Consider the following 13,711-nt stretch of genomic DNA (forward strand, 5'->3'; position numbering starts at 1 on the left):
AATTATTTTTATTATTATTTTTATTACAGTTTGGTTTTCTGTATTTTTTTTTATCGTCTTAATTTTCTTCTTTTCTCACTGTTTCCTATTTTGCGCCCTGTTCTTTTCGGTGCTCCTCTGTCTTTATTTCTAATTTCACGGAGGGGGTTGCTGCCTGCAGACGACCCTGTGCTCTGGCCCGTAGACCCTCCACCCCCCTCTCCACCCAGCTGTCTCCATCTGCCGCGGCATTAATCGCGTCAGGCGCGCAGTCTGTGGTCCTAGCGTGAAGGCAGGAGCTGCCAGAGGCTACTGGAACATCTGGCACATCTGCAGCAGTTTCCTGATGTTTGAGGCTCGTGCTCAGGCTCAAAGTGACCCTCCGCGTGCTCGGGCTGCAGGTGGAAACCTGAAACATCCCAGAGGACGCGCTCACCCGCATTTTAAAGGGAATTACTCACAGAGCTTCCGGCAGAGCTGCTGCTGGTTCAATCCCGGCCGTCCTGACTGGCCCGACGGCCCTCCGGCGGTGGTGCTGATGCTGAGGACGGAGGAGGAGGAGGAGGCCATCGGACAAAAGAGATCTCCGTTAGAGCCCAACCGGAAACAAACCGACATGAAATCAAACGGCTCTGAGAGGATGAAGCGCGTGCTCGTGCATCATGAGGAGGAAGAGGAGTAGGAGGAGGTGCGTTTCCACTTTGTGCTCCGACAGAAGACGTCAGGATGCTCCCACACTGTCACTCCTCAGTCATGAACAGCACCGCTTCCGGTCAGCACTTTCAAAATAAAACTCACTGACCCTGAAGTGAAGCGTTTCAAACCTGCGCTGATGACCTTCATCTGTGAACCCTCTAATCTGGCCCCGCCCCCTAACTCTCAACGTCAGAATATTAGGTTAGGCCAAACTGGCCATTGTGTGCATCATGTGGACTGACTGACTCCTCAGTGTCACATTTGACATGTGAGTCTTTGGTGTTCGGCTCATTGCTGCAGCCTCTGGTGGACATCACAGGAACTGCAGTTTGTGCTATTTTCCGGTTCCAGAGGAATTAGCTGAAGAGGACCCGTGCTTTGGGCAGTCAGCTTAGCTTAGCATGTTGTTGCTGATGACACCAGCTAAACGGCTTGAACCTTCTTTTTTTCTCTGATTGGTTTTGTTTGGCCAATTAGCTCAGCTGGTTAGCGCATCGTGGGTTTAAGCCCCATACTGGCATCAGAGCTTCAAATTCTTCAAAGGTGGAATTACTCACATGAGGGCTTCAGTGCTGCTCTAAACAACTATATTACAGGCATCTGATATATCAAAATGAGTATTATTTGCAGGCAACACAAATAGTTTTTGTTCTGGGGGGATCTAAAGCAGCTGCTGGATACAGTTACTTCAGAAATGTACAAAATTTTAAAAAATGGTTTAACAGGAACAAAATATCTCTAAATCTCAGTAAAACTAAAATAGTCTTATTTGGGAATTCCCTTAGAAATGCACAAGTGCAGATTCATGTAGATGGTGTGGAAATTGAAAGAGTTCTTGAACATAAGTTTCTTGGTGTGATTATAGATGATAAATTAAACTGGAAGTCTCATATAAATCATATACATAACAAAATTTCAAGAAGTGTCTCAATCTTGAGTAAAACACATTCTGGACCACAAACACTCCACATTATTGTTCCCTGATTGCACCGTGTTTGCATTACTGTGCAGAGGTTTACTTGTTCGCTATCATCAGTCTTTATATTACAAAGAAGGGCCGTAAGGATAATCCATCAAACTGCTGACAGAGATCATACAAATCCACTATTCTTAAAATCAACAATTCTAACATTCACAGATCTGGTTCATTTTCTCACTGCACACATTATATATAAAGCAATAAACGACCTGCTTCCTGACAATATTCTAAAACTGTTTTCTAAAAGGGAACGGGGACACAATTTGAGGGGGAATTAAATTTAACATCCTCGTATCCGTACAACTTTAAAAAGTTTCTGCATCTCTGTGTGTGGAGTGAAGCTGTGCAACAGACTAAGTAAAGATATGAAGCAAAGTCCGAGCACGGCGCAGTTTAAACAGCGGTTTAAGGATGTGGTTTTAGCAGCGTACAGGGAGGAGGCGGAGATCTTGTCCAATATTTTCATGTGTGTGCGGGTGCACGGGTATGTTGGTGTGGGTGTATATATCTGTAGGTTGTGTATCCTTTGAGGTTACTGGGGTTACTGAAAATGTGTATATGTGTGTATGTGTATATACGTATGTATGGATAGATAGAAAGACAGATACACATATAATTAATACATTTAAAAAAAATACACGTAACATATAATGTGATTGTAAGGAGGTATTTCTGCAGTCTGTTGATTACTAGACAGTGGACAGGGGGTGGGATTAAATAAGCTCGTGCTTCTTCCTGCTGCTTTTTGAACATGAAAGTTATTCGTAGTTGTTTTTGCTCGTTTTCCTTTTGTTTTGCTTTGTTTGTTTGTGTCTTCTTAATTCTATGTTGTTGTACTTTTTCAACGTGTTCAAAATAAAGATTCAATCAATCAATTATCTTTATTGTAGCGCTGTGACTGTTAGAGAGTGTATTTGTACACCAGATGTTGAACTTCTATCCGTGTCACTGCGCCCTTTTTATCTCCCCCGTGAGTTTCCACAACTTTTTATTACCGTAGTTTACATTCACCCGAAGGCTCACCCCGCCTCCACTTGCAGCATCATTTCAGACGTAGTACAGAAGCTGCAGGCGCTCTCTCCTGATGCACCAAACTTTATAATGGGGGACTTTAACCATGTCTCCCTTAAATCAACTTTGGGCAATCTGTATCAATATGTATCCTGTCCTACCAGACGGGATAAAATGTTGGACCTTTGTTACGGATCGGTGAAGAATGCTTATAAATCGCTCCCGCTTCCTCCTCTGGGATCTTCTGACCATAACTGTGTGCATCTTCTGCCCATCTATAAAACTGTCTTAAAACGAGAGAAGACAAAGACTAAGGATGTTGACATATGGTCAGAAGAATCTGTGCTTACCTTGCAGGAATGTTTTAAGTGTACAGATTGGGAAGGTTTTATTCAGTCTTGTGGAGATGATCTCGACGCTTTGGTGGACGTTACTAGCTCTTATGCAGTATTTTGTAAAGACATGATTATACCCCGTAAGCGCGTTAAAGTCTACGCTAACAATAAGCCATGGGTCACTAAAAGTGTCAAATCCTGTTTAAGGAAAAAGAGACAGGCCTTTAAAGAGGGGGCTGTTACCGATTTTCAGACAGCCACCAAGGAAATGAAAATCGAGATTTTGAAAGCAAAACAGACAAAAACCTTCTTGAAAGCAAATTTGCTGCAAAAAATTTGGGGTCTGCCTGGACTTGTATGAAAACCATAGCAGGGTTTCAAAATCCCCAGAGCAGCAGTCAGGTCATTTTAGATGGTTTTAATTCAGACAGAGATTTTGCAAATGCCTTAAACATGTTTTATGCTCGTTTTAGTTCTTCTGATTTCAGCGAGGATATTTCTGAACTGAAACAGAAACTGAGAGATACTCAGCACTTTATCATTGAACTCAGCGATGTTAAAAAGGCCTTTCATACAGTCAGTGTGAACAAGAGCCAGGTCCTGATAATATTAGTGGCCGCCTAATTAAATCTTGTGCTGATGAACTCAGTCCTATATTTGAGGTTATTTTTAACAAATCCTTGCAAACACAACATGTGCCCTCTCTTTGCAAAGAAGCAGTCGTGGTTCCTGTCCCTAAATCTAGTCGTCCAAAAATTCTAAATGACTTCAGGCCTGTTGCCCTCACCTCAGTTGTCATGAAAGTCTTTGAAAAAATCATCAGAAATGTGATTATGAAGAGACTGAAGGTCAGCTGGATCCAATGCAGTTTGCATACAGGCCCAACAGAGGAGTGGAGGACGCACTTTTGACTAAATCTGATTCTTAAACATGTAGAGAGTAAAGGGACTTTTGCAAGACTTCTTTTCATTGACTTTTCTTTGGCTTTTAATACAACACAGCCCCATATTTTAATTAACAGACTTTTAGAACAGTTTGAAATCAGGGAGAACCTGGTGGGCTGGATTTTAGATTTTCTAACTGACAGGTCACAAAGAGTGAGAATAAATGGGGTTCTGTCTGACCCAGTGTTCTCCTCCACAGGTTCTCCTCGAGGGTGCGTCCTATCGCCCTTATTATTCACTCTCTATACAAACATGTGTCAGGGCAGACATGAAAACAGGGTCATTATTAAATATGCAGATGACTCTGTTATTGTCAGCTTACTGAAAGAGGGTGAAACTAACCACGGCCCAGTCATTGATGACTTTGTTCAGTGGTGGGAGGAGTCTTATCTCCAGCTGAACATATCTAAAACAAAAGACATGGTTGTTGATTTTAGGAAACAACAAAATGGGCACGGAGTCACTTTAATTAAAGGTCAGAAAATAGAGCAAGTACAATCATATAAATATCTTGGGACCATAATCAATGAAAAACTGAACTTTGATCAAAATTGCAAATCAGTTTGTAAAAAGTGTCACCAGCACCTTTATTGCCTTAGGAAACTTGTTCATTTCCACATTGACCAAAAAATGTTAACTTTGTTTTCTCGTTCTTTTATTGAGTCTGTTTTATCCTTTTGTTTGGTGGCATGGTTCAGTCAGACCTCTGTCACAGAGAAAAACTCTCTGAATCAGATAGTGAGATGGTCCAGCCGTCTGATAGGTGAGCCACAGTCTTGTTTAGCCTCCCTGTACTCTGAGCAGGTACAGAGGATGGCTTTATCAATCCTTAAAAATGGTTCCCATCCTCTAAGGGGTGAATTTCAGCTTCTTCCCTCAGGACGGAGGTTTCTATTTCCGAGATGCAGGACAAAGCGTTATAAAAATAGCTTTGTCCCCGTTGCTGTCACTGAATTAAATAAGAACTGTTTTTGATTCGAAATATCAAAACTACTATATATGTGCCACAGTGAGTTTTATATATTTACTAGGTATGTGTGTTTTTAAAGGGATGCCAAATGCTGTCATTTTTCTGTAAAGCAAATTTACCTTGCCTTTGGGTATAAATAAAGTTACCTTGACCTTGACCTTGACCTTCCTGCAACAAATAAAAACGATTATTTTATCCAATTTTCTGATTGTTTCATTTTTTGCTTTTATTTTTAAGTCCCACTTGGGCGGCTTCCGGTTTGGTTAATGTAAACACCGCGTGACTTTACACACCTGTGACAGCGAAGCGCGTTCGCGAGTCAACCTGTGCTGACAGATTGTAGGTCGTGCGCGCAGCCGCACAGTCTGAACGCGCATGCGGAACGCGCAGAGATGATGAAGCTTTCAAATACGTCATTTTTTTAAATTTTATTTCACATCGAAAATTTCACCTTTCACACCACACACGTGCTAATATATCATTTTCAATATAAATATTAATAATCTTTGTAACTGATTTAGCTGCTTGATTGTTAACATGTTTTATTATATTCTAAAAAGTTTCATCTTTAATCGTCTTTTTACTGATTTCTTTTTAATACGCGGTTCATTCAGGGGGCGCTGATGCGTTTCCAGCCCAGCTGAGAGATGGAATCTGTCCAGGGTGTCCCGGGTCTGCTCCGGGCACACGTCCGGGCACCAGTTTACCCAGTTTGCCTGGGACAAGATTACTGGGTTGGATGTGATATCTGCTAGCTGATGGTAAACGGTGGTTACATTTCTGGCTATTGAGGCTAAATCATTTATTTGTCTTTTATTTTATTTTCATATAATAAATGAAAAAGAAAATAACATATTAAAAGTAGAAAATGATACATCACTGGAAAGAAGCTTGATTTGTGTTACTTTTTAAATAAATTGATGCTCATGCGTATTTTTTTTCAGATTTTGTGACTTTTTGACCTCCAGGCGATTTTAAATCAATGGAGTGGAAGAAAACAACTAAACATTGAGATTAAAGATGCAGACATTTGGATTTCAGAAGATTTTAGTTCTGGAAACGTATTAATTTAAAAGTGGGAGGGCTTTTATTGTGAAGGCGGGCAGTAGTGTCTTAGTTGAACAGTGACGTTCTTCCTGTCGTGCTAAGGGTCAACTGTTCTGTGAAGCTCCTCTGTGCGGCCTCTTCTGCCTCCTTACAGCCGTTGGTTTATTAAAAAATCTTCTGTTTCCGGCTCGTAAATTATTTCTGTCGCGGTTCCGGAAGTGTCCAGCACAGTTTGGCTCAGGTGTCACAGCGCGTGGAGGTTTTTATTCACCTTACTTTCTGGAAGTTTCAAAGCTAACGTTAGCTCAGCAGCTAGCCATCATTCACCCCACGCGGAGAGAATCGATCTATAATCATCATCATCATCATGGATCAATCAGGAGTCACAGCGCAGACACCGAAGGTAGGTCCCTCCTCTGCCCGGCTCTCCTGCCGCGGTTATCGGTTAGACTTCGGGGAGCGGCCGCGGCTGCTGTTAGCCGCTCCCAGTGCTACCATGGCGGCTGTTTCCTTTAAAGGCTCTGGTTGCAGATAACCCGGGAGGCACCGGGTTAGCACCGAGCTGTGTGTTATTTTAGATAACAGCCTGTCAGCTGGTGGTTAAAGCAGGAGATGAGCTCACCGATGCTTCAGCTCAGACCACAGGCTGGCCGGTTTGACCCGGACTGGACCGGGCCAAGACAGCCTCTGTGATGACACACCTCTAGATTCCACCTGTTTATCCCGGAAACGTTTCGTGAGCCAAAGATTTAGCTTCACATCGAGTCCGGGAGAGTTTCAGCTGTAACATCAGTTTTCCTTCGTCACAGAGAAATCAGCTGCCTGTGGGCTTGAACTATAACAGAAGTGACGCTACAGAGGGAGCTGCGGAGGCGCAGACTGTCCTGTAATCAGAAAACAGTGTTTGTTTTACTGTCAGTAAACAGGAAGTGTAGTTATCGGTCTATAACATAATTACTGTGCTGTAGTGGCTCGTGAGGGGGTCTGAGTCAGTGAGGAAAACGGTGAAACTTCAGGGAATCCAGTTAAAAGTCCTCCATAATTTCCAAAGTCCGGTGGACCAGAGTGGAGCCTCTGCCGGGCCATTTGTGGACTCCGGGCCTTATATTTAACACTCCTGCCCCAGACTGTAAATAATAACCAGCTGTGCTTCAGACATGTCTGAACATGTTCTTCTGTGCCTGGTGACTCAGGCCCACCTGTAGCTCCTGACTCACCTGTTCATGCAGCACCGAGGCTCGACTGAAGGCGGACTCGAGGAGATAAGAAACATCCATCTGTGAAAAACCAACATTTAAAAAACACTAAAATCTCGACTCCGTTTCCACCAGTTTAAACTTCAGCTCATTGGCTAAAATAAGCTCTGACTGCACCAGTATTTGAATTTTATTAGCTGATAATCAAGAAAAAGTTTTTATGATGACAGATTTTTCTTATCTTCTGTTTTTCTTTCTGATAATTTGTCAGATAGTTTTTGTCATTAAGATATCCTGAGTTTGGGGGACGTCCGTAGAGTAAATCAGGACATTTTGGGGGATTTTTGGACTATTTTTTGACCAAATAATCAATAACAAAGATTCCAGAAAACAATCCAGAAACTGTTGGTATCAGGAGAGAAATGATGTCATACAGTCCCGTGTTGGACTGCACACGCTTCACAAAAAGGGAGTGTGATATAAAATAATATATGTATATGATGCAAAAGATAAAAGCTCACCATAAACACATAAAATAATAAAATGTGTAAAACAGAAGTAAAAACAATAAATATCCATTTAAATCTGTGGAACATTAAAGAATGTGTGTGAATATAAACAGTGAATTAGTATAAAACAGTTTGTTTGTTATTGTGAAGATCAAAGAAACCTGAGGTAATCGTAATGTCAGTAACATGATCCAAGTACTCTGATTACTCATGTGGGGCGTTCTCTGGAGGTCCTTCAGTCATTTCATGTGTCTATTCCTTGTCACTGTCAGAGCCCGTGGGGTTCGGCGGCCCCGGCGGCTCCAGCCTGCTCTCTCGCTGAGGTGATGAGCGAACAGCTGGCGAAGCAGCTGGACGAGGAGAATGCCGTCTTCCCGGCGCTCTCTGAGTAAGAGTTCCCGTTGAAGCTTCTGAGGGTTAAAAGTTTCCGTCCTGTTAACGTCAAACGTTCCTGTCGTCAGTAAATCAAGAGCTTTAAAAGGTTCTCAGGTGGTAACGCGTCTGTCTCTCAGTCCTGCAGCCGAGCTGCTGCCCGACGAAGCCCCCGACACCACCAGCGACCTGATGCTCGCCCAGATGCTGCAGATGCAGTTCGACCGCGAGTTCGACGACCAGCTGCGGCGCGAGGAGAAGAAGTTCAACGGGGACAGCAAAGGTGATTCAGAAAGCTTCGGGTTATGTGAAGCAGTTGAAGTTCTGAAGGCGCCACGGTCGGCGTGTCTGTGAACGGCGGTTAATAAAGTTTAATTCAAAGTGTGACACGTTTCTGTTTTAGTGTCCATCTCCTTCGAGAACTACCGCATGGTTCATCCGTACGACGACAGCGACAGCTCCGGGGACGAGGTCGACTGGCAGGACACGAGACACGACCCCTACAGAGCCGGTAGGACGCCTGCAGGGGAGGACAAAATCACAGCAACACGTCAGAGCGCCAAACGGCGGCCTGACGCGTCAGTTGCTGAGCTTCTTTACACTCTGTCTCAACTTCACCATCATCCTTTTCTGTGTGTGTGTGTGTGTGTGTGTGTGTCGTCTCAGACAAACCTCAGACCACACCGAGGAAAGGCTTCACGGGGAAGGGGAAGAACATCACCACCAAACATGACGAAGTGACCTGCGGCCGCAAGAACACGGCACGCATGGACAACGTAAGATGGCCGAGCTCGCTTTGCTTAAATATCTGATTTGTAGATCGTTGTCTGAAAACAAAAAGAGTTCTCGTGTCGCTCAGATGAAGCCTGCTCGGCTTTCAAAGCTTCGTTTTGGCCTCAGCAGCACGGCAGGTTGAAGTGGGACGCTGTAGCTGCTGGGCAGCTCCGGGTGGAGCAGGTGGAGAACAGAGTGTGTGCGTCTCTAACACAGCAGGTATCAGCCGCACCGCCGTTTTCATTGCGTGCCGTTCTCCCTCGTCCAGTTTGCCCCGGAGGTCCACGTCGGTGACGGCCTGGGGATGGACCTGAAGCTGTCCAATCAGGTGTTTAACTCCCTGAAGTGGCACTGCTACAGCGAGCAGAGACGCAGCGCCAGGCTGCACGAGAAGAAGGAGCACTCCACCGCCGTACGTATGGAAACGCCCTCCGCCCGCTGCAGGATGCTGAAGCTCTCTGACTCCTCCTCCTCTCTCCTCAGGAGCAAGCCGTGGACCCTCGCACTCGCCTGCTGATGTACAAGATGGTGAACGCCGGCGTGCTGGAAAACATCAACGGCTGCATCAGCACCGGGAAGGAGTCTGTGGTGTTCCACGCCGACGGAGGGAGGTGAGCGGGAAAATCAGCCGCGAGGTTACAAATGCTTTGAGACGGGAAACGCACACCTGCCCACAGGTGGTGTTTGATTTACTGTGTGTGTGTGCGTGTGTGTCCGTGTGTGCGTGTGTGTCCGTGCGTGTGTGCGTGTGTGTGTGCGTGTGTCCGCGCGTGTGTCCGTGCGTGTGTCTGCGTGTGTGTGTGTGTCCGTGTGTGTGTGTGTGTGTCCGCGCGTGTGTCCGTGCGTGTGTCCGTGTGTGTCCGTCCGTGCGTGTGTCCGTGCGTGTGTGTGTATCCGTGTGTGTCCGTGCGTGTGTGTCCGTGTGTGTGCGTGTGTGTCCGTGCGTGTGTGCGTGTGTGTCCGTGCGTGTGTGCGTGTGTGTCCGTGCGTGTGTCCGTGCGTGTGTGCGTGTGTATCCGTGCGTGTCCGTGCGTGTGTCCGTGCGTGTGTGCGTGTGTGTCCGTGCGTGTGTGCGCGTGTGTCCGTGTGTGTGTGTCCGTGTGTGTCCGTGCGTGTGTCCGTGTGTGTGCGTGTGTCCGTGTGTGTGCGTGTGTCCGTGTGCGTGTGTCCGTGTGTGTGCGTGTGTCCGTGTGCGTGTGTCCGTGCGTGTGCGTGTGTCCGTGTGTGTCAGCCTGGAGGAGCAGCCCGTCCCAGACGAGGTGGTGCTGAAGGTGTTTAAAACGACGCTGAACGAGTTCAAGAACAGAGACCGCTACATCAAAGACGACTACCGCTTCAAGGACCGCTTCAGCAAACTGAACCCACGCAAGATCATCCGTCTGTGGGCCGAGAAGGAGATGCACAACCTGGGCAGGTGAGTGGAGTCCACGGGGGGGCGGCGGGAGCCGCTCCGTGACCTAAACCCCGGCTGTGTGCTTTCAGGATGAAGAAGGCCGAGATCCCGTGCCCGGAGGTGGTCCTGCTGAAGAAACACATCCTGGTGATGTCGTTCATCGGCAAAGACCACGTCCCCGCCCCCAAACTCAAAGACGCCATGCTGAACTCAGAGGACCTGAAGAACGCCTACTACCAAGTCCTCCACGTACGTACGCCCACAGGAAGTCCGCTTCTTTGTTTTCATTCCTTTCTCCTGCAGACGTCTCTGTCAGGATTAAATTCAGTTTCATTTTGAGTCTGAGAAGAAGACGTCTGACAGCGGCTTCTCGCCGTCTTCCCGTGCAGGTGATGCAGCAGCTGTATCAGGAGTGCAACCTGGTCCACGCCGACCTCAGCGAATACAACATGCTGTGGCACGAAGGGAAGGTACAGCTCAAAGTCAAAGTCAACTTTATTTGTCGATTCTGCCACATGTACAGGACATACAGAGAATAGAAATTGCGTTACTCTTCAATCCCTAGATAAATAGCAAATGAACATTTAAATATATTTAAATATAAAAGTGATTAAAAATGCAAGTAAAATAATTAAAAAGTAAAAATTTTAATAAATACAATTTTACATATAACAAGAAAGCTATACAATATACAATATAATGGGTAAGTGACATTGAGTGTAAACCAGGCAGAGTAGTGCAAATAGTGCAAATGGAGATTTGGTAATGTACGGTAAGAGATAGTGTAACAACAAAGTCTTATGAGGTAATGGCAGTCCAATGCTCCACAAAGTGACTGGTAACTGGTGCAGGCCAGTGAGTGAGTCAGAGAGTGTGTGTGTGTGTGTGTGTGTGTGTGTGTGTGTGTGTGTGTGTGTGACAGAGTTCAGTGAGACCGTGGAGGAGAGAGGGGAGAGGGGGCAGAATCGGGAGGGAGTTAAGCTGCCCTGCTTTTACCTGTCCTCCTCCCCCTCTTACCCTCTGTGATGTCATCAGTCACCCTCGCTCTCATTGCAGGTGTGGCTGATTGACGTGAGTCAGTCCGTGGAGCCCACCCACCCCCACGGTCTGGAGTTCCTCTTCAGAGACTGCAGGAACGTTTCCACGGTAAGCCCGTCTCCTCTCTGCTGGATCAGGAAATTTAAACCTGACTCACGATTTCACTCGTTTTTATTTAAATCGTTTGTCGCTCCAGTTCTTCCAGAAGAGAGGCGTGAGCGAGGCCATGAGCACCTATGACCTTTTCAACGCCGTGACCGGCCTGAACATCCCCGTGGGCGCCGAGGACGAGGCCGAGTTCATGGCAGAGGTAACGCAGATGTTGCAGGTTGATGATCCTCAGTTATCAGGGTTGTCTGATGTTTTGGTGCCGGTTAAATTCTCGTGGGGTCGTTAAATTAGAGAAAAAGTTCAACACTGTGTGGTTAAGAAGCAGCTGGAGTCACGCGGCGTCTCTCTGCTCGACAGATCGTGGCGCTGGAGAAGAGGAACGAAGACCACATCCAGAAACGAGGCAAGAAAACCTTCCCGGTGACCTCGGAGGACGGCGGCCCCCCTTTAGAGCCCGACGCCGATGACTAACGCCCGCACAGCTCGCAGATTCTTCATGATCCCGCCGTGTTTTTAGACAAATCCGAAAAAGAGATGAACGGAGGACGAGGACGACGCCTCGGCACCTCCAACCCACCACCCTACTCGCTGCTTCCTGTAAACGGGAAGAGTGAGGGGGCGGGGTTAACGTTTAACCGCATTGGACGTTAAAGTCAGAGCGTCAGACGATCAGAGGCGGTTTCCTGAGGCTCGGGTCTTCCTGCTAAGATTGTCCCACGCTGCTCGCAGTGTGTGTTTTTGTAAACGCTTCGTAGATTAAAACCCGACTTCAGGGGGAAACGAGCTGCTGCGTCACCGAGGCGCTCTTATTACCATCACGCTGCAGGAAAACAGATTTACCCTCAAAAACTTTAGAAAGAAGTAGAAATCAGCTGAAACCTCACTGTTGTAAAATCAAATGAATAAATTTTTCTTCTAGTAAAAACATTAAAGCTCCTGTTTTCCTGTGTTCAGGAGGCATGGAGGGTTGGGTCAAAGCAGGAAGTTCAAGAGTGAGAATGAAACGTTATGAACAGGTCTGCTGATTTCAGATGTTTACAGTGGAGGAGAGCAGGTGTGCCTGCAGGAAGCCCTGCTGTCTGCTGCTAGCTTCAACAGTAATGTCGGGTTTTCAACAGGATGTTGGTCTCATGGTGCAAATTCAGAATAAAACACAAACATGGAAAATTCTTCTTGTTGGCTTTTATTTTGTAAGAACATAATCCTTATCTGTGAGAACTCAGGAGCTCCAAGGGAAGTAAACACTAACCAGCACATGATCTGTCACATGACTTTGTGTGAGGGGGACTTCCTGTGTAAACTGATGGCCTTCAGAATAAAATGTTTTTTGCCCTCCAGTTTGACCTTACTTTGGAGGGATGCTAATAAATCAAGAACATCCACGTTAACTGTCCTAAAGCAGGACTAGTCCTGTAGTGAACATTAAAAGTGTGACGAAACATAAACGGGCTGATAAGCTGATCACATCTCTCGTAAACAGGTGTTCAACGGGTGCTTTCCTTTTTTATCTGATTATTATGATTCCTGCTCCAAACGCAGGATCTTGTTTGGGAGATGGTCAAATATTCCTGCTGGTGTTCCATGTCAGCTGCATCCATCTTCAGGCACCCATCCACATCCAGGAGGAGGCGTCCTGGTCACATGCTGAACCACCTTGGTTTGCACCTTGTAATGTGGAGTACCGTTTCCTGTCTCTCAGGCGGAGTCCACGCACTCTTTGGAAGAAGATTGCTTCTGCTGGTGCCCACAGCTGTTGGTAAGAGATGAGGTCAGGTTGGTAAATCTGCTTCACAGATGCTGCTCCGCTCTCCCCTCACTCGTGCAGAAGACACTGAACAACTTTAACTTTGTGAAAAACGGCCTCAGACATTTCTGATCTTGTCTCTCGCACCCGATTGCTGAGCACCCCTGTGCGAGCTGGGGGAAAGTAATTTCCTTCTTTATGATCCGCTTGTTTGATTTGCCCAAAACTTGGACATCGGATGATGAAGATGAAGCTGTCAGGCAGGAGGAAAACAGGAAGAGGTTCACTGATGTAGAGAAAGAGGACGCACAGAGGGTTGATTCTAGGGAAAGAGTGACACGGAGGCTGATGATCTGCTGTGGTCACTCTTACAGGGAGCAACTGAAAAAAGATGAAGGAGAATAAAAATATCTCCTAACATATAAAGTGATACACTAAAAATAATAAGCACCAGTATTGTTGACTGTGCAGTGACCTGCAAGAGGCAGTAGCTCAACTCCCACAACAACGCCACTGCTGGAAGCCACCTCCGTTTTATACAGAGCCTCAGAGGATATGAACATCTAACAATAAAACTCCTGCTTTTATTGTGAAGGCTGCAGTGGAAGTCGTG

General features: G+C 46.1%; 1 protein-coding gene across 1 annotated transcript; it reads left to right on the plus strand.

Annotated features, from left to right (window-relative positions):
- The first annotated feature begins 6,054 nt into the window (after window positions 1–6,054).
- Window positions 6,055–12,514, plus strand: riok3 (RIO kinase 3 (yeast)). Its single transcript, XM_085362546.1, has 13 exons — window positions 6,055–6,364; window positions 7,939–8,054; window positions 8,179–8,321; window positions 8,442–8,549; window positions 8,705–8,814; window positions 9,081–9,224; window positions 9,296–9,423; window positions 10,044–10,226; window positions 10,295–10,454; window positions 10,595–10,675; window positions 11,262–11,351; window positions 11,440–11,553; window positions 11,712–12,514. The coding sequence occupies exons 1-13, from the start codon at window positions 6,329–6,331 to the stop codon at window positions 11,823–11,825; spliced, it is 1,527 nt and encodes a 508-aa protein (XP_085218672.1). The 5' UTR covers window positions 6,055–6,328; the 3' UTR covers window positions 11,826–12,514.
- Window positions 12,515–13,711: the final 1,197 nt, after the last annotated feature.

This window comes from Diplotaxodon limnothrissa, linkage group LG9 (assembly GCF_057381915.1).
Source record: "Diplotaxodon limnothrissa isolate DT_005_m linkage group LG9, D_limnothrissa_male_GT1.1, whole genome shotgun sequence".
In the NCBI taxonomy this organism is placed as follows: domain Eukaryota; kingdom Metazoa; phylum Chordata; class Actinopteri; order Cichliformes; family Cichlidae; genus Diplotaxodon; species Diplotaxodon limnothrissa.

Bases quoted from the DNA above. Each gene is read 5' to 3' on its own strand.
- riok3 (XM_085362546.1), top strand. From the start codon at position 6,329: ATGGATCAATCAGGAGTCACAGCGCAGACACCGAAG. The intron at 8,550-8,704 runs GTAGGACGCCTG...GTGTCGTCTCAG, and splicing joins ACACGACCCCTACAGAGCCG to ACAAACCTCAGACCACACCG. The intron at 11,352-11,439 runs GTAAGCCCGTCT...TTGTCGCTCCAG, and splicing joins ACTGCAGGAACGTTTCCACG to TTCTTCCAGAAGAGAGGCGT.